The 22,869-nt window shown below is 45.5% G+C and overlaps 1 protein-coding gene across 2 annotated transcripts in view; it reads right to left on the reverse strand.

Moving 5' to 3' along the window:
* RIN3 (Ras and Rab interactor 3) overlaps positions 1-22,869 on the reverse strand; it is a 101,014-nt gene that overhangs the window by 39,765 nt on the left and 38,380 nt on the right. For both annotated transcript variants that reach the window (XM_074998754.1, XM_074998755.1), the window contains exons 3-4: positions 21,565-21,676; positions 8,755-8,827 (exon numbers count right to left, since the gene is read on the reverse strand). In XM_074998754.1, the coding sequence (XP_074854855.1) occupies positions 8,755-8,827; positions 21,565-21,676 (185 nt within the window). The remainder of the gene's footprint in view (positions 1-8,754; positions 8,828-21,564; positions 21,677-22,869) is intronic.

Genomic DNA, 22,869 nt, shown 5'->3' on the forward strand with positions numbered 1-22,869 from the left:
GACTAACAGATATTTTGGAGCAAAAACTTTTATGGGCAAAGACCCGCTTCATCAGATACATGAATGGGGGTTCCAGAGGAGGGTCTAAATTTATAGGTTCATGAAAAGGAGGGTGTCCCAGTCAAGAGGAGGGCCAGAGTTGACAAGGTCATTTCAGTCAGGGAGGATGTGGCCCATTATCAGCAGCTAATGTGGAGTTGTGAACAACAAGAGAGGAGAAACCAGGTAAATTCAGTCAGGGAGGATTTGGGCCGTTAGCACTAGCTAATGTGGAGATGTGGATATCAAGAGATGAGAAACTGCTTTTGTAACTGGCCAGCCACTCCCAGTCTCTGTTCAATCTTCAGTTGATGGTGTCAAATGTGCAAATGAATTGTAGCTCTGCAGTTTCTCTTTGGAGTCTGTTTGTGAAGTGTTCTTGTTCCAAGATGGCTACTTTTAAAGCTATAGGGAAAATGTGATCAGTGTTATCTGGATTCCCCTGAAATACACCTTCACTCTGAGTTCTATGAGAATAACATTTCTGGGATTGATGCAAACCGTTTAGGTTTGCTTCTTGATCAAACCATAATTTGCTATGCTGCCTCTCCCTACTCCCTCTCCTAGCAAGGCCCTTCAAAACTCAGTAATAAAACTAACATGATAGTACAGAGCCTGGTCTGGCTGGCTTTGCGTGAAAAGCTTAGCTAACCATTCTGCAGGCAGCAGGAAATCATATTTAGAAAAGGTAGTCACATGACTATATTTAAAAAAAATCTGTATGACTTTGCAGTTCTGAGAAGGGCCCATCTGTTGGCAGATGACCTCCCGTGAACTGCTTTCTCCCTTATGAAATGGTGTACATTTTGCTGACTGAAACGTGCAGACTGTGGCTTCTTAGGAACATTTGTCATGATAATGTAGTATTCAGGCCTGTGTGTTTGCCTGAGACAGACTTTTGGGTCTTGTTTTCCCATCTGACTTTTGATATTTTTATATTATTACTAATATGTGTGAATAAAGAACAAAGACACTGTGTCTTACCTCTGCCCACAAGCAGATGGGGTGAGAAGAGATAAGAAATAGAGCTCAAGTGTTGCTGGGTAGAGCGACAGTTTAATATACGAGCACACACTCAAAGGAAAGTCCTGCTTCAAATCCTTTCTTGGCCAAGCAAGGTCATGGGAGTGTGGGGAAGGGAGGGAAAGGTTTAAGAAACACTAGGGGTGCGTCTACACTAGCTGGCTACTTCGAAGTAGCCAGCACAACACCGAAATAGCACCTGTCGTGTCTACGCATGCCGTGTGCTATTTCAACGTTGAAATCGACTTTAGGCAGCGAGATGTCGAAGTCGGTATTCCCATCCGAAGATGGGAATAGCGCCCTACTTCAACATTGAACATCAAAGTAGGGAGTGTGTAGACGATCCGTGTCCCGCTAATTCAAAATAGCGAGATCCTCCATGGCGGCCATCAGCTGAGGGGTTGAGACGCTCTGTCCAGCCCCTGCAGGGCTCTGTGGTCCCCACGCGCAGCAGCCTTTAAAGCACCACGGACACAGATTTCCTGTGGCAGGAAGCTGAGAGCGTGCAGGCAGTAGCACACGCACGTGCTAGCCCTGCACGCTTTCCAGAGGCCCCAGTCTACACTGCCACCACCCATGGCCTCGAGCCAGCCTCCCGAGCGCCCCCAGGGCTCCCCTCCTGAGGGGACCCAGGCACCCCCAGCAGCCAAGCAGGGGGCTAAAAAGAGGCGGGGCCCCTCGTGGTCAGAGGCTGAGCTCCGAGACCTGCTGGGGCTCTGGGGTGAGGAGGAGGTGCTCCATGTGATGGGGAGCAAGAGGCGGAATGCAGAAGCGTTTGCCCGACTGGCCGAGGGCCTGGCCGCCCGGGGTCACCCTGCCTGCACTCCGGATCATGTCCGGAGTAAGGTGAAAGAGTTGCAGCAGGGGTACGCCTGGGCCTGGGACTCGGCCAGATGGTCTGGGGCCACCCCCTGCCGCTTGCCCCTGTTTCAGGGAGCTCAGGGCCATCCTGGGCCCCGGGACATCTTTCCCCTCCCCCAGCCACCCCTGACACCACAGCCGACGAGCCCCAGCAGGCCTCAGAGGCGGAATCCAGCTTAGAGGCCAGCCCTGCACCCCGGGGCCCACCCAAGGAGCCCCCCTTGGGACAGCGGAGGAGGGGTCCAGCAGTGGGGGGAGGGGGGGCTCCTCATCGACCTCCCCTCCCGGAGCACCAACCAGGCATCCGCCCACCAGACTTCCCTCGACCGTGGCAATGGACAGTCAGGTATGTATCCCACAGAGCACACACCCATGGGCCACAGGGCGGGGGCACCAGACACGACTGGGAGCATCACACACCCCCAGCGGACCACAACCTGCAAATGCCCAGCCACACTATGGCCCCAGGACGGCGGCACGGCCATCAGCGCCCGTCAGCACCCGCGCCCATGGACAGCACTCAGCCTTAACCATGGGGGGCGGGGGGACAATGCCATGGCGACAGCCAACAGGGACATCACACCCACCGATGGGGAAGGAGACCCAGCACCCAAGAGGGGGCGGGGGGAATGGGCCATGGGCCAGGGCACTGTACTAACAGCCTTGCCTTCTCTCTCTCCCTCTCTCCAGCTGAAGCATCCGACGCCCCAGACAGCCAGGCACCCTCCATCATCCCCGACAGCCTGCTGGAGGTCAGCCACCACCAGCACCCAGAGACACCCCCAAGGGCAGCGGGACAGTCCCGCCACCGCCGGACTCTGGGGATGGCCCCTGTGGACCCCCAGCTCCTGGCAGCTGTCCGGCGGCAGATGGAGGTGGCGGAGGAGAGACTCTGCTTTGACTTGGAGGAGTCCACCCAGCGGTGGGCGGCATGGGAGAACTTTATGGGGGGTCTTTTGGGACATAGCCGGGTTGATCCGGGAAGCTGTCACCTGGCTCTCGCCCCCCACTTCCCCCCTGGGCCACCCTCCCCGCTGCTCCACCCGAGGAACCCCCGGCCGCACCGCCTGCTGCCCCACCCGCCTTACTGCCTGCTGCCCTGCCTGCCACCCCACCCGCCTCACCACCTGCAAGCTGCACAGAACCCACTGGGGCTGAAGACCAGCCAGTGGAGGCATCCCAGCTGTACTTGCCGGTCCTCCCAGCCCCCAGCCGGCCACGCCAGGGACTGCAGACACTGGGGCGGGGGGGGTTGCGAGCCGTACCCACCGGGGGTCGTGCCCCTCTATCCCCACCCTGGACTGATGGGCCAACGGCTGAGCCATCCGCCAGGCCCCCATGTAAATAGTCGTCTGCCATGCATATAGTTGTCCCCCTTTTCGTATATTGGTTGCAGTTTCTGTTGTGAACAGAACAAGTTATCAGGTTTCAGAAACAAAAAGGTTTTATTTTCCAAAAAGCTGGAGGCGTGTGCTTATTGTGGGGGGTGGCGTGCGGGTGTTGGGGGTGGTGTACGGGCTGTGTGTGTGTGTGGGGGGGTCTTCTGGGGAAGGCCAGGGAGGTGCTCAGGGGTCTCCCTGATCGAAGTGGGCCCGCAGGGCCTCGCGGCCCTGTACCCCCTCATAGTGGGCCTGGCGGCTGGGTGCGGCGGCTGGCTGGGGGAAGCCCGTGCCAGCGTCAACTGCCCACCCCTGGACGAAAGCCTCCCGCTTGCTCTCAATGATGTTGTGGAGTGTGCAGCATGCGCCCACAACCTGGGGTATGTTTTGGAGGCTGACGTCCAGTCGGGCAAGGAGGCACCACCAGCGGCCCTTCAGATGGCCGAATGTCCTCTCCACCACCTGGCACGTGTGGTTCAGTCGGGCGTTGAACCGCTCCTGGCTGGCGTTGAGGTGGCCGGTGTATGGGCGCATGAGCCAGGGCTGGAGGGATAGGCCGCATCCGTCACGAGGCAGAGGGGCACAGTGGTGTCCCCCAGAGAGACCTCCCTCTGGGGCATGTAGGTCCCCGCCCCCAGCCGGTGACACAGGCCCGAGTTCCTAAAAACACAGGCATTGTGTGGGCAGCCAGGCCAGCCCATGTACATGTCCTGGAAGCGGCCCTGACTGTCCACCATGGCCTGCAGGACCACGGAGTGGTAGCCCCTGCAGTTTATGTATCTTCCTCTGCTGTGGTCCAGGGCACGGATGGGAATGTGGGTCCCATCCAGGGCCCTGAAGCAGTTTGGGAACCCCATGGAGGCAAATCCGGCAACAGCTGCATCTAGGTCCCCGAGTCGGACGAACCCTCTGGAGCAACATGGCTTTAAGTGCATGGACCACCTGTGGGGAGGGAACACAGGTGCCCATGAGGCTGTGCAGTGTGCCCCAGGGCCCTTCCCCAGGGTCCCCTCCCGGGCACCTCCCCAGGTACCCCACCCGCCCAGCCCCTCCCTCCCCGGTGCCCCTTCCTCCCCAGTCCCACACCCGGCCCCTCCCTCCCCAGCCCCATACCCGGCCCCCCACACCAAATGAGTGCGTGCCCAGGCCTCCTTACCTCCATGATGATGCCCCGACCGTGGTCTTTCCCACTCCAAACTGGTGTCCCACAGAGTGATAGCTGTCTGGAGTGGCCAGCTTCCAGACGGCTATTGTGACCCTCCTCTCGACGGGGAGGGCGTGCCGCAACCGGGTGTCGTGGTGCCCGAGTGCTGGGGTGAGCCACTGGCAGAGCCCCAGGAAGGTCTGCGGTGCATGCGAAGTTCCGGAGCCACATATCGTCGTCCCACTCCCGCATGACGAGCTGCTCCCACCACTCGGAGCTGGTGGGGTAGCTCCAGAGGCAGGAGAGCAGCTTGTGGGGGAGGAAGAGGGGAGCCTGGTGGTCAGGGGCATTCCCGTCTGCCTCCGGGGAGAGCTCCTCTGGCAGGAACCACTGGGCGGCCTCCTGGGCAGCACCTAGCCTGGCGCTTGCCCCCTGGATGACTACCTGGAGGGCCTCCTCTTCCTGCTGCTGCTGCTGCTGCTGGGTGTCCATATCTGCTGTGACGTGGTCTGCGAGAAAGTGGCTACCGCTCTGCAGACCTCGTGCTGTGCAGGCCGGATGTGTCTGGGAGGGGCCCTTCAAAGGAGCGGCTTGCTGTTGCCCCAGAAGGGCTAGTCCAGCCTGTGACCTGGTCCGCAGGCTTTCCTGGCCCTTTATTTCGAAAGAGGGTGCTTGTGTGTGTGGACGCTCCACATTTCCTTCTCGGGCGGCTCCTTTCGACGTTCCCTGTCACTACTTCGACATTGAACGTCAACGGCACCAGCCCTGGAGGACATGCAGACGATATGTGTCGAAGTAGCCTACTTCAATGTTCTTACTTCGAAATAGGCTACTTTGACATAGTGTGCTAGTGTAGATGTACCCTAGAAGTCAAAGAAACGCCTGGCCCTGACTGAAGCACATCTTAGGTACTTACCCTCCCATGGGACACAAAAGAGGGGTATTGGAGCCTTCAGACCCTAACCCTTCCAAAACAGAACATAACCAAAAAAGGAGGGGTGGGCAATAATTGGCCCATGGACTGGAGATGGTTCACCAGGGTTAGCCACTGGTGGGCTGCCAGAGGTTTATCTACCTGCATGGCTGGAGATACAGCTGCTTCCAGCTCCCATTGGGCTGAGGCTCACTTGTCCTGGCCAATGGGAGCTGGGGAAACAGGCGTCCTGGTCTGCACTGCTTCCTCTAGCTCCCGTTGGCCAGAAATGGCAATTTGTGCCCAACGGAAGCTGCAAGCGGACATACCTGCAGATGCACATGTAGATAAAGTGGTCTTGCCCCCCAGAGGCTAATCCTGATGAGGTGTGTCTGGCTTATTGCTCACCCTCTCCATAAACTGTAAGAAATGGGGCCAATGGTGTACAGTATAGGTATAATTATGTCTGCTAAGTAAGTCAAGGGGGACACAGGAAAGACTCTGCAGTGTACAGTTATGGATATGGTTGGTTAATGCTGCTAAACACTGCATTGCCTGGTCTCCTGCTTTCTCTCTGTAACAAGAACCAGGAGAGGGCAAAGGGAAGGCCTTAACACGGCTATTATGTGCCCTGCTGAGCACTTAATTGTTTCACTATTTTTAATAAGCTAAGTTTTTGTTTGGATCTCTGCATGGATTTCTTTTTGTGTGTGTGTAAAAGAGGGAGTGTGAGCACATAGTCTTCTCTTAGTCTCTTAGTTGTATGGGTGTGGGGAATATAGGCGTAGGAAATTACTTGATTTTTTTATTTAGGTAAATATTTTTAATTTCAAAAATACCAAAAAAGGAAACTGGTAGGGATAAAAAAAATAAATCAGTTTTATTCTCTGCCTGGGCTGCCACCAATTCACCCATTCAGCCCACAGGTACTATTTTAGCAATTTGAGATAATTTAGCCACCATGCCAGAACAGACCTTGTTTTCTCCTGAGCTGAGGCTCTCAGCTGTGATATTTTCTCCCAGTTAGTTAGTTATAGACAATTATTTTCTAGAGAGTCTGAGCAGAGATCACACAATCCATCACCACTCAAGAGCATATGCGAGACTCTTACAAACTCCCAGGATTGGCAGACCAGTACTTAACCACTTTTGTTTTAATCTGGTGCTCTAAGAAAATGATCTCCTATTTACCTTCTCTTATCCAACAGCAATCTCTAAATGTATTGAAACACCAAGAGCATAGATTACACTCAGTAATACCATTTATAAAAGGAACTAAGAGAAACATTTTCCTCTTTGTTGAAGGTGCACATTTTTAGCTGCGATAGGCATTACTGGGATTGCAACGCAAGAGAGAGCTGAGGTTGTTTTTTTTTTTTCCAGTGGATCATATGATTAGACACTCGGCATTAAGGCTTTTTACAGAACTTTGGCAGCATGAGTGTCCTTAAATGTACCTCGTGATCCTTTCACACAGCCCAAGCAGTGTGAGGTAGCTTTAGAATAAATAAAAATCAGACCTCTCTTAAAATGTGAGTAATCACTGTAAGTGTAATGGATCAGAGAGGTAGCCGTGTTAGTCTGTAGCTTTGAGAACAACAAGAAGTCCTGTGGCACCTGCTTCATCAGGTGCAGGTCTTTGGCCATGAAAGCTTATGCTCCAAAATATCTGTTAGTCTATATGGTGCCTCAAGACTTCTTGTTGTTCTGTAAGTGTAATGTTCTTTACATTAAGAATGACAGCAGTTTGTGTCACATTTAAAACTCAACTAGATAAAAGGAGGAGCTGGATACTCGGATGTCTAAGTGATGTGGTTGGCAGAACAGTGTGAATTAGATTAGACTGGATTGCTGTAGATGCATAGGTTAGGTTACCCAGGGATTCCATTAGAAATGGCCTGGCCCTCCTGAAGTGAACAAGATGTTGCAATGAATCTTTTCCAGTTCTAGCATCTGTACAGTATATTTTTGTAGCTCTGTTTCTAAATAAATGCCTGGTGTTAACGCCTCTCTCTCTTGCTATATATTTGTTTAATGCTAGTTAATTAATAAAAATAGCACACTTAACAGTGAGACTTCTCTCTCTATCTGAATTAGATTCAGATTCTTCTAAAGTGGAAGGAGTGGTTTATTAGTCCAAAGTTCTGGCCTGGAATAGCTGAATCAAGGCCAGTCCCTCAGGCTTGCAGAATTTCAGCTCAGGTCCTTTCTGCTCCATAGGGTCATTTATGATTCTGTAGCTTTTTTTCAAACAGTAGGCTCACTGTGACTTTCACCAAATATTCCCTTACCCAGCCACTGTGCAGCATGCTGTGCACCAGCTGTGGGCTCCATTACAGACTTCTCTTAGACATAATTTCCAGGGAAGTTAATAAGACTTGTGTCTGTGGTAATGACTAAGGATAACTCTGTAGTCATAACTAGAGTCTGAACAGTAGCCAAGACTCCTAAATCTTTCTGTGAGCCAGGGCTGAGTTGGGAGTGAACCTATGTAGATTATGGTTGTGGTTTCATGCCATATGCTACCCATAGATTTTGCACAATTTCACCATGTGCCAACCAATCATGATGCTTTTGGCTATGTTGTGTTTTGAGCTTGTTTGAATAGGAGCACACAAAGTGAGGTTCTAGGTTTGTGACAGCTCACAGAGAAAGGCTGAAAATGAGGTTTCCCAAACCCCAGTGACCAAACCGAACCACAGACCAGATCAAACCAAACTACAACCGTGGCATTCCGAAAGCTGCTGGAAGGTGTTCAGTTTAGGACTTTACTGCACAAAAGTGTAGCAGAGCTTTTAGAAATGGGAACATAGCATGTGAATATTCTATCCCTACATGGGAACATTTGGATCTGGTCTCAGACCTGGGATCTTGTGACTTGTCCTCTGCATAAAGGTTTGAACTGGAATTCAGCTTTCCAAACTCTGAGGAAATTTGAATTTAAATCTGGACCAGAACTTCACAATGTGGGAAGCCACCCTCAAATTCATTCTCAATGACAATATTCTCTCGCCATCATCCCATCTTCCTTTTTTGAAAAAGGAGAAAGGATAAGCATTCCTAAAATGAGATGTTGCTCTTTGTGCTAGGGGTATGAATCATTGAATTCAGTGGAGTTACCCTGACAACAGAAACTTGCCCCTTGCTCTGAAACAGAAGCTGTGCATGTAAGGAAAGGAGAAAAATCATTTAAGAATTGGTTATTTTGCATGCTCTTAAATATGACATTAGGTCACACAGGAAGCTCATAGTTCTTGATCAAGCTGGCCTTCCTTTTCTCCCACGCATGCCCTCAGGTCAAATATAGCAACAGCACCACTGCACGCTTGGGGAAAAATCAGGTCAGATCATGGTGTTACCCCAATCCCTCTATGAACTCAATGATCTCAACTTACCTACTGACACAGTAGAATGCTACCAATTTGAAGATGTCCTCAAACACTAGAACAGATCCTTCCAGGTACAGCACTGATGAGCAAAAAGAAAAATATTCAATGACTTGTCTCACTGAGTCCTATAGGGAAAAAGTCAAATGGGTCTCATGCTCATTCATCTGAGGGTAAGTGGTTTCTTGACCATCATTGGACTAGTACAAACAGCAAAGAACTGACTTCAGATGGCAAGTTGCAAAAAGATTCTTCATGGAAGTGGGGGAGGGATGATGATGCCCTAGCCCTGTGGTGTCCAATATGCTTGTCATTCGCCACCTGGTGAACAGGACACCGCAGGGTGGCAAAATGCAGCTCTTTAGAGCCGCACACGTAAAGCACCCTCCACTCGCTCTATGTACACACTCCACCATTTGGCTTCAGCCACATGGCCTGATGTAGCACCCGGCGCAGCTCCAGACCAGGGGCCCAGCACAGCTCCAGCGGTGGCTCTGGTGAGTTGCTGGTAGTTTGGAGGGTAGGGACACCTGTGCAGATCCTTTAATTTCTATTGGACACCACAGCAGCCTATCCTACCTTAACATTAATTAATTTAAAGGAAGTTAATGTATTATGATAATAGAAACAGTGGGATGAAAAACAGATCACAGCCAAACACAATTTGTTCTAGTTAAATCTGTTACTGACAGATGGCAGTTTTGGAACATACATGTGGCCATTCTCATTAACGTGATTCTCTACCTGAATCTACATGTGTGTTTGTTGGACTAGGAAAAGCATTTTGAAGTGAAAATACAAATTATTTTTAACACAGTATGTTTGTGTTGCTGTGCTTCCCTCTGTATACACTTATCTCTGTAGACATTTGTAGAATGGGAGTAATTTATTTTTATAATAAAATAGAGGCTATTTTTTGTTGCCAAGAGTCTTTAAGGCTTCCTCTATTATAAAAAAATATACAAGAGAATTTTGCAGTAACAGTCCAAACTACTTATGCTATTGCAGAGGTTTTGGCCATTACCATTCCGGAATAAACAACAATACCTCAGACCTCTCTATTAACTATGTATACAGATCCATCTTGGGCTACCACTAAATTCTATGGCAACTACATAACTGTAGGAACTAGTGGTGCTGGGTTACAGCTGCACCTCCTGGCTTGAAGTGGATTTTAATCAAATACAGGGTTTACAATTTGGTTAAATGACTTTCGGCACCCCCCACTATGCACATTGTTTCAGCAGCCAGATTAATGCCACAATCCTACAAAGAACTCATAGCATTTAGTGCTAATTTAAAATAGATTGTATTATAGTATGTCAATGCACCTCAGATGATTGAATTGTAGAGGCTTATCAATGAGCATTAGATAGACATAATTCAGTGCAATTTGGACATATAATACATGGAACACAGTTCAGATAGGGCAGCCTAATCTGTCATAGACAACAATTTTTGGTTCGATAATCTGCTTCAGAATGTCTTCCATAATGACAAGATGGCATATGGAGTACTAACACATTTATAACTGCCCAGCAGTAAAGAAACATCAACACTTTTAACAGAGTATCATCTATTAAAAGAATTTAGAATGAATTTCCCTTTTCTCTACCGCATAAATGGTAGTATATTTCAGCACACGTAGGATTAGGCAGACCTGGAACACGTGGGTAATGTTGAGTATAAGGTAAAATTTCCATTTTGGGATTCTCTGATTTCAGGTGTCATTATAACTAGCTGCTACTCTCCTGTACTGGCATGTTATTATTCTGTAAGATAAAAGAATGCCTGCGCAATGCGTCATTTTTTCCATTAAACTACTATCCTTGGGCTTCATTCTCCTTCTGTGAATATTAGCATAAAATCAAGAATAATTCCAGTATAAAGAATGGGTAGAATCTTGCACCCATTGAAATCAAGGGGAGTTTTGTGATTGGTTTCCATGTGGCCAGTAGTTAGATTGGTGTTAAACCTGTATAAATGAAGTCAGATTCAGGTATCGTCATCCTATGTGGGGGTTCATGGCTATCAGGATTGCAATAGGCACCTTGCACTGAATGCATTTGGAACTATCATTCCTCTTCATTACAAATCAGAGAAGTCCATGTAGAAATACAGATATTAAAACTTGTTTTCCACTCCCTGAGAATTTTGGGGGTATGTTCTTAAGTTTTAGAATATAGTGAAAATGATCTCATCTCCCCTCCCCATCGCTCCCAACCCAAGATGTATGCTTAACAGATTTAGTTAAACTCTATCAAGTCTCACCTAGATAGATTGTCAAAACAAAAAGCAGTCAAGTAGCACTTTAAAGACTAGCAAAATAGTTTATAAACTATTTTGCTAGTCTTTAAAGTGCTACTTGACTGCTTTTTGTTTTGATAGTGTATAGACTAGCACAGCTTCCTCTCTGTTACTAGATAGATTGGTTGGAGGGAAGCTGCAGAAGAGAAACATGTTCAAGGTGAAATCCTGACCCAACTGAAGTCAATGGGACTTTTGCCATTGAATTCAATGGAGCCTGTATTTCACCCTGGGTCCTCAGCTTCAGACACACATCACAAAACAGTAACAGAGAGAAAGCCGTGCTAGTCTATATGCTATCAAAACAAAAAAGCAGTCCAGTAGCACTTTAAAGACTAACACAATAATTTATTAGAGGATGAGCGTTCATGGGACAGACCCACTTCAGATCATAGCTATATCAGAACAGACTCAATATTTAAGGCACAGAGAACCAAAAATAGCAATCAAGGTTTTACTGAAAAGGAACTTTCAGAGCTGTTTGAAAAGGGAGGCTGCTGAACTCTCTTTTATATTCAAATTCAACACATTAACACATGCTTTGAACCAGGATGGCAATTTTCTAGTTCCTTGTAAGGGCTCTTTTACACACTTTGCATTATCTAATTCTTGATTCCCCCCACCTCCTTCTGCCCCTCTGCTCTCTGATTTGCTCATCTTGATAATAATTTTTCTGATCTGTCAACCTTGATTACTATTTTTGGTTCTCTGTGCCTTAAATATTGAGTCTGTTCTGGTATGGCTATGACCTGAAGAAGTGGGTCTGTCCCACGGAAGCTCATCACCTAATAAATTATTTTGTTAGTCTTTAAAGTGCTACTGGGCTGCTTTTTTGTTTTGACATCACTAAACACTTGACACAGTGAATCAAACATAAGCTAAAAGGAAAAAGGAAATTTTCACCAAGACTTTGAAGGAAGCAGTTTGGTATATTGAAGGGGGTGGGGGATTCAAGGACTAGAACGAAGCCACTAAGTGAGAAGCCAAATTTTCCAACTGTTTATAGAAGGGTAGAATCTGATTTGAAAGGACAGAGATGAGTAGAGGAGTCAATCAAAAGAGCAATGTTTTTAGCTTAAAGACCCATCCTTACAGCATGGTCGCTCACAGCATAAAGGGAGTTCTTGAAGTTAAATTCTAGCCCCAGCTTAGTCACCCACATGTTGGGCAAATCACTTAAATGCTGTGTGCCTCAGTTTCCTCATTTTACTTCATACAATGCAAATTCCTAATGTAGATGCATGTGAGACCTAATTCAATAATATATGTTAAACTCTGAAATGCTCAGACTAAGCACAGCACAAGTACAAAGTATGATTTATCATATGCTCCTGTTTAGGCACTAAGACAAGGGCACTGATTACGGGTGCTGACTAAAAGCACCTATGCTAGAAATGTTGCCCCCTTTGGGTTATATTTATGACAATTTACAGGTCAGGTCTCCTAGAACTACATGACTTGCCTCCATGTATAAAATTAAATGGAGATTTTGCATCATTCTTCCTGTGAATGACAAATCAAGCAAAAAAAAAAAAAAAGACTGAGGATTAAAGAAGAAACCGGCCTTCTTTCCAGCAGGTGTTCCTCACAATCCTATAGGTTTGAAGCTTAGTGTAAAAAACAGGAAAACATTTTTCTTTACATTCTTCATGGAGAAATCCAGATGACAGAAAAGAAAAACAACTGCTGATGAGCAGCAGTATATGTCCAAAATAACATAGAAACCACAGAGAAGGCAACAGTTTGTCATCCTAAAAAAGACATATGGTTTAAAATGGGAAGCACATTAAAGATATGTTCAAGTACTATATACTGTTCAAGTGCAGATGGTGAGATTTTATGCTTCCCATGCGTTTTTGTACCATAGAGAACAGTTGGAGACCTGAAGGAGAGAGAGCATCTAAGAGACTTCAATTTCCTGCTCCCTTTTTCTACAATAACCTGCTCAGTGGGTTGTTGGCATTCTTGCCTAAACCTCCATTCTACACACACAGCTCAGTGGAATCGTCTCAGAGGGAACCCTTTAAAATTACCAACATCTCCACAGTTGGGAACATGGGGATAGCAGAGAACCTATAACCGCACAACAGTCCAACTACAGGTGGAAAGCAACCAAAGTTACCTAGCTTCGTATCAACTGAAGAGTGGTCTGTTGCCAGCATCCTTCAGACATGGCTTATGGGATAGAATATAACACCTTCTATTTATAAGACACTTTACATGTGAGGCCATCAAAGTCTGACAATAGCATGAAGCAAGTAAGCATTATTACAGATGGAGAAAATGAAACACAAAGAGGCTTGCCCACACCAACCCCCTGGCAGAGCCAGAGTCACAGTCTCCCTGGCTTTGTCCACGCTGGCAGCAGCATATAGGTTACATGTACCTGCTCACTACCATGAAAAGCAAGTGGTGTCCATTCTCTGATATGGCAGTGACCAGCAAGGGGGAGGCAGTGAAGAAAGGCTCCAGCAGCTCCCTGCACAGGGGAAAGATTGTAATGGTTTTATTTGTTGTTCCCTATTTTGTAGGTGAGTTACTTCTCTTATTCACTCCTCGTTTTGTGCATTTGGAAAGGACTCACATCCTCTCTTTTGTCAAGAGGAAGGGGAAACAATTGTTATATGATGCATATTAAAAATGCACACATTTGCAGAACTACAGTGAGAAATTAAGCTTGAAACAGATATTTTATGAAACTGGATTTTAGGAATGAAAATGTTGAATAATTCACATCATTTCTTAGAATTAAGCAGGAAATGTAACATGAGGTGCTTGAGGAGTGCTCTGTTAGAGACATCTGTCTCTTTCATTTTTATAAACATATAGAAGCAGTACTTTTTTGTGCCTATACTTGGTGGTACTGAGTAACAGCATCTCAGCAGCCCCAGCCATGGCACTGGCTGAGGGGTAGAGGTGGGTAGCTGGGTATTGGCACCTTTAAAAAATGGTATAGTATGGAAGATTCATAGATACAAGATTATGCAGCATTGTTTGTGGGTTTGTGGGACCAATAAAAAGTCATTGTGCATGACAAATGGGTTCTTGTATGCAGCTCTTGCCGTACATTACTGCAGCATTTTGGTCTCCAGAAGGCTGCTGTATCTCCTGTTGTTAAGATATATGAACTCTGATAAGTGCCTGCTCTCTCTCTCTCTTACACAGGTTTTACACTGATGTAACTATTGATTTACATGAGTAAAAGTGAGAGGGAATGAAGACCTGAAGATTCTCTGTTCCAAGACAGCTCAAATCCCCAGAAATCATGGCTGAAAATGGGCTAAGCAGATGGTATTCAGAGCTGGAGAGATTTGCAGTTAGGGATCAGGTTTGGAGCAAGTCACAAGCAGATTTTTGAGCTCAGATCTAAGAGTGTAAAAACTTCACACAACCTAGTAGAAATCTTGCTGGATCTCACGAAACTTCCACCATCTCTGAATGCAGGAGCTTTGTGAACTCAGCTTTTGGCAACTTGTCCATATTCTTGTCAGGGGCACATGAATTGGAATTAATACAGAACAGATGCCTTGGTGCCTTTGAACTTGGGATGTGATCCAGAAAACTCCATCCCTGTTAACTCTTGTGATTATATTGTGATGATATTTGCCTTCACTGTTTTTCTCAAAATCCTAGTTGCTGGATTTGGGAGGTTGTAGAATCTCTCTCTCCTTTTTTTTTTTAAATAAGGTTTCTAGCCATCATGATTGTGGAGAAAAACTTGAAAATGTCAAGCAAGTTCAACTGAAAGACTCCAAAGCCAGGAGACATAAAAGGAACTGAATATATTATATTTCTTAAAATTTGATTTTTAGTTCTATTCCTGATTTGGGTCAGGGAGAGGGGGCTGGACTCATGATTTGTGAACGGATGGTGATGGCAATATTGAAACTTTTCTCCACAATTGAAAGGGATTTGAATTTTTGACTTTATCAGCCTGTAGTTTCTTTGGGCTTTCCAGAAAGTAGTCTCTCTCTAGGACAACTGTATTACTTCAAAGATTTTGGCAAAGGTTAATGAGGCAGGTACAATGTGGAGTGGAGAGAGAGAGAGGAGAGAGAGAAATAAATGGTCCCCATTGTTAGGTCCAGGAAAAAGGCATATTAGTAAACTCAGGTCAAATCCCTTTTCTTATGTTGCAATGAATTTTAGTGATTTGTGAATTGGACTCTGAGGTAACTGGGCTTCTGGTGAAAATGCCCTCAGACTTTCACTCTCACCTGTGTGATCTTGGCCAAGTAGTGTTAAGAGGAGATCAGGCTGATTACAAATAAGGGGAAATAAAGCTTAGTGTACTTCAAACAGAATGCAGTAAAACTGAAATAGAATCTCGGTAGCTTGAGATGGAACAGACTTGTGAAATCATCTAGTCCACCACTACAAAAGGGCAGTCTACTACTTCCTGTGTCACCTACTAAACTACCGCAACATTGACAAGAAAACAAGCAGTCCTGTAGCACCTTAAAAACTAACAATTTTCTTCATTAGGTAATGAGCATTCGTAAGACCCACTTCAGCAGATGTGATTAATCTGATGAAGTGGGTGTTACCAATAAAAGCTCATTACCTAATAGAGAAAATTGTTAGTCTTTAAGGTGCTACAGGACTGCTTGTTTTCTCTTTGAAGCTATAGACTAACATGGCTACCTCTCAGACTATTTATGCTGCTATATTGGTTCTTCAAAGGTATGTCTGGCTATACATTCATCAGGCAGCATGACTGTAGCAGGCACAGGGAAATCCAAGGTAGCTTTGATCAAGCTGGCTTGCTAAGAAAAGCATTGTAGCTGCAGGCAGCTACAAATTAGCCATCAAATACAATCCAGCCCAAGAACCTTGGGTACATCTTGGGAAAGCTGAACCAGGCTGCCACCGCTGCACTGCTGTTTCTAACAAACTAGCACAATCAAAACTAGCTGGGGTTTGCTCAGAAGTGCTGTCCTGATTGCAGGAGAATAAGAAGAGTTTGGCAAAGGGCACTAAAACCAGGCTCAGAGAACATCAAGGAGGGCCAGGCTTGACCAGAGTTTATATAAGCTGGAAGTATCCTTGTTTAAAAAGAAAAAAAAAATAGGCCAAATTCCTTTCAGTTGCACCTGTGTTCAGTAGTGCTGTACAGATGTAATTGAGAGAAACTGTCCCCATTTCTTTGTGTTTTCTAAACAGCCTCCAGAAGAGGCCCACTAAATATCCAAAGGCCAAATATTTAGTTCCTTTCTCTAGCAAATGTTCATTTACAGGGGATTTTTAGTCCTTGCTCCAGCATGCTTAGCAAGGATCTCAGAATTCGACCTTATGTGAAGAGTGGGAAAAGGTTTGAAACGAGGCTTTACAGTCTGCCAATAAAAATATTTTTAACAATGAACATGTTGTGTAACCCACATGAAATAATAAGTTCCCAATTATCAACCAGAAGGCAAGAAATATGGCAGTTTTATGTATTAAAAATCCATCATTTACCTAGAAATTTTTATCAGAAACCCTCAAGTCACTTAAATCAGAAAAACTTCTTCCAGGAAGACTGAAAAGTGGGAAGATCCTTGGAGTGTTGTTGGGACACAAGTATACAATCATCACTTTCCTTTACTCCATGGTGACTGCGGAGATCAAGAAAGCGGCCAGGAGTCACCCTAATTAACTCAACGGTTTGTGATGTGCCGTGAGAGGCTGCTGAAAGGGTAAAGAATGCTAAATCAGATTTCAATTTTGGATGTCCAGAGGAACTGGAAAGGGACTTTTCAAAAGTCAAAAAATGAGTGATGTCTCTGGAAATCCCCTGTGATGCTGGCAGACCAGGTGCTGGCTGTTGCCGAAGCTGTTGGTGTCAGCTTTGTATTGACATGTTAATAGCTGGGAACAGTACCAGCTCACCTGTACATGAGAAGTGGGTTCCACCCATGAAAGCTCACCACCTAATGAATTAGTTAGTCTCCAAGGTGCCACGGGACTGCTTGTTATTTGTGAAGCTACAAACTAAAACTACTATCCCTCTGAAACTATTCAAGATAGATGTTAAGAATTAGGGTTAGGACATTTGCTAGACCTAGAAAAATGTGTCTAGAGTCTATGGAATGCTTGTAAGTTGCCGCATGTGTTAATTTCACTTGTAAAGGCTCTATCTCAAGCTATAAAGGAGATTTGTAAATATTGTTTTAGTTTTAAAATGCATGTTCTGAACCTGTGAATCCAGCAGGAGGAATGGTCTCCTGCCCAGGGAAAACTGTTAGTTTTTAAAGTGCTAAAGGACTGCTTGCTTTGTTTGGCGAAGATGCAAACTAACACGGCTACCCCTCTAACACTAAATGGGCCATTGTGATCACCACAACACAAAGATTTGGTTAATGGCCTTCTCACACCCAAGCAGGTGTTACTTGCCTCCTGAATGCGGGTACAAGGGACTAAAACGGGAGCTCATGAAAATGTCCTTCTTTTTGCTGTTTGAACTCTCCTAGAGCTGGAGCTAAGAAACAGAGGAGATGCCCCGGTTAACCTAAAAGATGTCACCAAGTCCAGCCTGCCAGGGAGGCAAGGGAGACTGCAATGCCCCAGGGACCATTAGTGACTCTAAGCTAAGGTAAGACTGATATAGCAATTCTGGAGCTGTATGCTACCAGGATGGCGAAATCTAAACATAGAACACACCACCAGTTTGGTCTGTCTGCCTTGCTCATTGGCAGTCTGCCTTGAGACCGGTACTCTCTGTTGTGAATAACTCCAAACAGCATGATGCCCCTGTGCAGATTTCAGCTTGTATGGAAGTTCCTTGTAAGGCAACTAACTCCAGACCTGGTACGTTTTGCCAGGGTTGATTGATATATTATAATAATGAGAATACTCTACATTTTGCGTCTTCAGTGCCCATTCCCATGCTGGGCAATTTGTTTGCAACAGCAAATGTCCTAACCCTAATCCTTAGTGGCTGACAGATTTCCAAGGAAACAAGAAATGCACTTTAGAGAAGCAAAAGAACGTGAACTACCACAGTACTAATCACAAAACCCTCAGCAACTCTATTTCATCCGCCCTAGGTCTTCAGACATGTGATTCTTTGCTAAAATAAATACACTTGAACCCCTTTAATACAGCAACCCTGGGAAACAGGGTATGCTGGATTAAAGAATTGGCTGGACTGTGGGGGTAGTGGGGAGGGTGCTACAGGATCTGGGTATGACAGGGATGGGGGCGAGGTGCTTACCTGATGCTCTGCTCTGTGGGGGCACCTGTGGGGCTGTTCCCATGCACTACCCTCCACCCCCATGGGAGTGGTGGGAAAGACACAGGGGAAAAAGCATCACTGTCCTGTCATTCCCTCAGCTGTCAGGGAGGGGAAGCAGCTGCACACAGAGCCACTTCTTCCACCCCCATCGGGATACATACCCTGAATTGGGACACCAGAGTATGAAGGTTCAAGTGTATCTTTCAAAGAAAAAGACCAGTTAGAGCAGATTTATTAGGCTCCTCCATTTCTACCTTTGTCTCATGTATCATTGTATCTGACACAAATGAATTCTTTTTAATAAGGCTAAAAGACTGTATTCCTGTAGAATCAACAAGGTGAGCAACTTACCCAAAACGAAGAAGAAATCAAAACCACTACCCTTACAGATTGCTCCAGCCTGTTACTGTCAAGCTTACTAAATACCAAGACCTGACAAGATATCTTGGACACATCACTTGCTAAGGCTAAAAATAATGTGAAGAACCATGATAGGAATCTGACTTCTGCATGACTATGGGGATCAAGGTGCTTGTGGTGCCATTTCTTATGCTTCTGAATGGGAACCAGCTTTTGAATGCTACAACTCCATGAGTTTTGCTACTTCCATAAATGTGGTGTGTATCTATTATATGACTGTTAATGACAGGAGGTTTATTTCTCTGTGCAACCCAGACTATACCCATGTTGTACATGAATTATAAACTTGGAAGGAATAATGCGACACTAAATCCTTCATTTTGTTTACATTCATGGGGCCAGTTCCTTAGCTGGAGTAAATCAGTGCAACCAAAAAGATTGAATGAATTACAGCAGCTGAGATAAGGGCCCATAGTTCTACCTTACCATGGATAATTCCCTAAAATAGAGAATTATAAGAAATTAGCTAGGATGTTAAAATGTGATTTATTGATAAGACTATTTAATTTTACCTTTAGTCCCAGGAACCAGAGATTTTATAGTGCAGAGAACAAGCTGAACAAGTTCAGCATCTGAACCTGATGGTGTGATAATGCCAGTGTTAGGGAATACAACTTGATAAGAACGCCAAAGAATAACTGGTAGCATATAAAAAGCAAGAACAACCATAGCTCCCCAAGCCAAATCTAAAATGATACAATTATGGGTGAAATCATCAGCCTCCTGGTTGTTAGCAGGTGGGATAGAACCTGCAACCTTTGGGATTAAAGCCATGTGCCTCTACTGCATGAGCTCAAGAATAGATGCCTTTTTGGAAGAGATATCAAAACCCAGTTACTGAGTTCAATACAGGACTAAAAATAAAGTTCTGTGGTCTAGTGATATACAGGAAATCAGACTGGAAGATCTAAATGACCCCTCTGGCATTAAACTCAATGAATCCCTTAATCAAGAAATATTTCTGTTTGCTAATCCAGATAATCAAACAAATCAACGATAAAAAATAAATGCAGTAATTGTTAGGGAAATGAAATAGCTCATGATAGTGGCTCTCAGCAAATTAGCAAGCAAACTTCAGGACGAATCCAAAAGTTAAACTTAATCCCCATTCTGGATGGCTATGCGTCAGGGCTGGGTATATTGTAATCCCTTTGTCAATGGTGTTGGACAGCTGCAAGGGCTATTTTATAGGATTCTCTGAGGTTTCTTAATTTTTGGCATGAGGTCCTCCTTTTAGTCCCTACCCCACAGTAACCACGGAACATATAACCACCCTGGGTGTCTTTGCTAGCCAAATTTTATGCCCATGTATGAGCAGCGAGGTTTAAACAAAATCTGCATGGGGCTGGGGTGGAGGAGAGAAGGTGAGGAAAAGGGAAAGGCCAGGTTGAATGGGGACAAATATTTACCATTATCACCCGGAAGCACATAAGTCCCAAGCAATTGAGGCCTGACTTGTTGACGCCATTTGTTCCACCTCCCACCCTCTGTTTGCAGGTTCCCAACTTCCTCACTCACAGTTTATGGTTCCAAGAGTCCAGGAGCATCAGGGTCCCTCTTTCGCAGATTGCTCTGTGATTCCACCCTCTGTCCCACTAGACTGATTTCAGCAGCTCGGACTGGGAGTCCTCGCCAGAGTCCCTTAGTTGATAGGCTGTTGCTGTGAATTCCTCGGCTCCCACTGTAGTGCCCGTAACTGCAGTGCTCTCAAGCTGCTGCTCTCCTGTTGGAAGCTGTGGCCTCTGGTGAGTCCAATAGCTGGTTTGCTCTGCCTGAGGCTCAGGTGATCATTCAAAACAGCTTTTGGGCTCTCACATCGGCTTACCATGCATTAGAAACTAGAACTTGTGGTAAGCTCTGCCTAAATAAGGCAACTATAGCTCTTAGCTCAGCTCTTTTATAGACAAGGGAGCCCAGAGGTCTTATAAACTCATACATGCCCCTACCACCCAACGAGATATTCCCAGCAACTAACCAAGAAGGCCTCCTTTTTTCCCTTTGCCCTGTCCTGGGCTTCTTACCTCAGCAAACACCAATTTTCTTCAGGGTGTCCCCATACTCAGTCATTGTCCACGCTTTGCCTGGGTGGTGTCACAACAGGGTAGTCTCAAAGATATGAGCCCTAAGAACAAATTCTAACTAATTGTCATCCACTGTACAGGACACCTTGCACACCTCATACATGAAAGACCGTGCCTTGCACCACTGATAGAAGAGGTGCCAGGACTGCAGCTCAACATGACCAGAGGCGCTGGGGCCGAGCCACATCACAAATTAAGCTCTGATGACTGTGATATCACATGAGTTTGAATCTGACATGTGCCCTTTGGAGTCTCTTTGGTTCTCCCCTTTCTGTTTATAAAAGGTTCCGTCATCCAGTCGGGGAACAGAAACAGCACTGTGCTCTTTTGGGAACGAGTCAGACACTGTGAATACTGGGGAGCTAAAGACAAAGCTAAAGAATAAAGAATAAATGAGCAAAAAATCAGAGTCTGCTGGCAACTATTTCACAAGCAGAAATAAAGACTACATTGACTGAATAGATTGAGATTAATTCTCTATCACCCTGCACATTCTGTCACTACTGACACCTGCATAAATGCTCCCATTCTCATTTGCCTATACAAAATTCTACCCTTCTAATGTGACAGTATGTTACACTAGCCTGTGCTCAGGTACAAATGATGAGACAAGGTACAAATCAGAAGAGAACTGGGCCAATTAGTCCCAGTGAATCTGAACACGTTTTCCTGGATGAGTCAAGATCTACTGCTCCTCAGTCTTCTTCATTGCAAGTACATTTGCCTACGTACTTTGCAGTCAACAGAAGCATTTTTGCAATTGTCAGAGTAAGAGATAAGAGGCTTGAGAAAACTCACGTGATTTTTCTTCTTTAATGTTGTACTCCTGCACTTCAGAAGCTGCATTCTGGCCTGGGAAGTGGACCGAGAGGACCATGTTGTTCATGTTATCTCTCCTAACTAGGAATATCTAAAACAGAGGAACAGAAGAAGGAGCTTGTGAATTTAATGTTAGGCAACCGAGAATGAGACCCTTTCCAGTAACCACAGAAAGGCCATTTTCAATTTATGTCTAATACATTTCATTCTAGTTTCACTTCAATATGCCAAATGTTCCCTGACAAAGATTACAGTGCATAGACATTTTTTCTGGGTAAAATTCATCCCTGAAGGTTGGAGAAACAGAATCCCCACACACCTATCCCACTTAATCACACAAGTTGCCACGTGACATCCCCTGGTGCAATGCCCCAAGTGATGAGCAAGGATGACCTGGGGTGAACACACCAAGTTTTTAATCACAAGTATAAAATAGGGACCACCTAAACTTTTATAGGAAAAAAGATTAAAACTGCTATGAGATCATCTTATGGCTGATGACTGATTTCTGGTCCTGAGTGGCTCTGAAGAGTGGGTGTATTGGACTAGCACAGGAGCAGTTTAATGGAGAACAGAAAGGGTCTGTGCCTGAGTCAGCCCCTTCTCTGCACATTAATTAGAAACACACTGAGGAATGTACACAGCCCTCACAGACATCAATGTCAGATACCTATTGAACTTTAACTTAGGGGCACGAAAGATCTTTGTCATCACCTCTCCCTAAAATAGCTGTACGTAAAAGACATTCAGGGTATTCACAAAAGCCATTTGGCTAATTCTGGAGCTATGGATTTAACATTACAGAGAAGTGAGAGTCTGGGAAACAAATAATTGCAGTGCAGTGGAACCACACCAGGAAACCTTTGATTTCTTTGGAGAAGGAACTGAGAAAAACTTGTCTAGAAGCCAAGAGGCAATGTAGTGCAGTCATAGAGGGAACTGAGTGTAAGACAAACCCTCAGCTCCTGGGGCTGGGAGCAGCTCACATCACTATCAAGCAACCATTCTGGCCAGTGCCCAAAGCCATTTTGCCATGACAGGGTGAGAATGGCCCTGGATGTATCTTAGTAACAGAGAGGAAGCCGTGCTAGTCTATACATTATCAAAACAAAGAGCAGTCAAGTAGCACTTTAAAGACTAGCAAAATAGTTTATTAGGTGAGCTTTCGTGGGACAGACCCACTTCTTCAGCCCATAGCCAGACCAGAACAGACTCAATATTTAAGGCACAGAGAACCAAAAACAGCAAGCAAGGAGGACAAATCAGAAAAAGATAATCAAGGTG

The sequence above is a fragment of the Carettochelys insculpta genome, chromosome 6 (assembly GCF_033958435.1).
Source record: "Carettochelys insculpta isolate YL-2023 chromosome 6, ASM3395843v1, whole genome shotgun sequence".
Classification (NCBI taxonomy): domain Eukaryota; kingdom Metazoa; phylum Chordata; order Testudines; family Carettochelyidae; genus Carettochelys; species Carettochelys insculpta.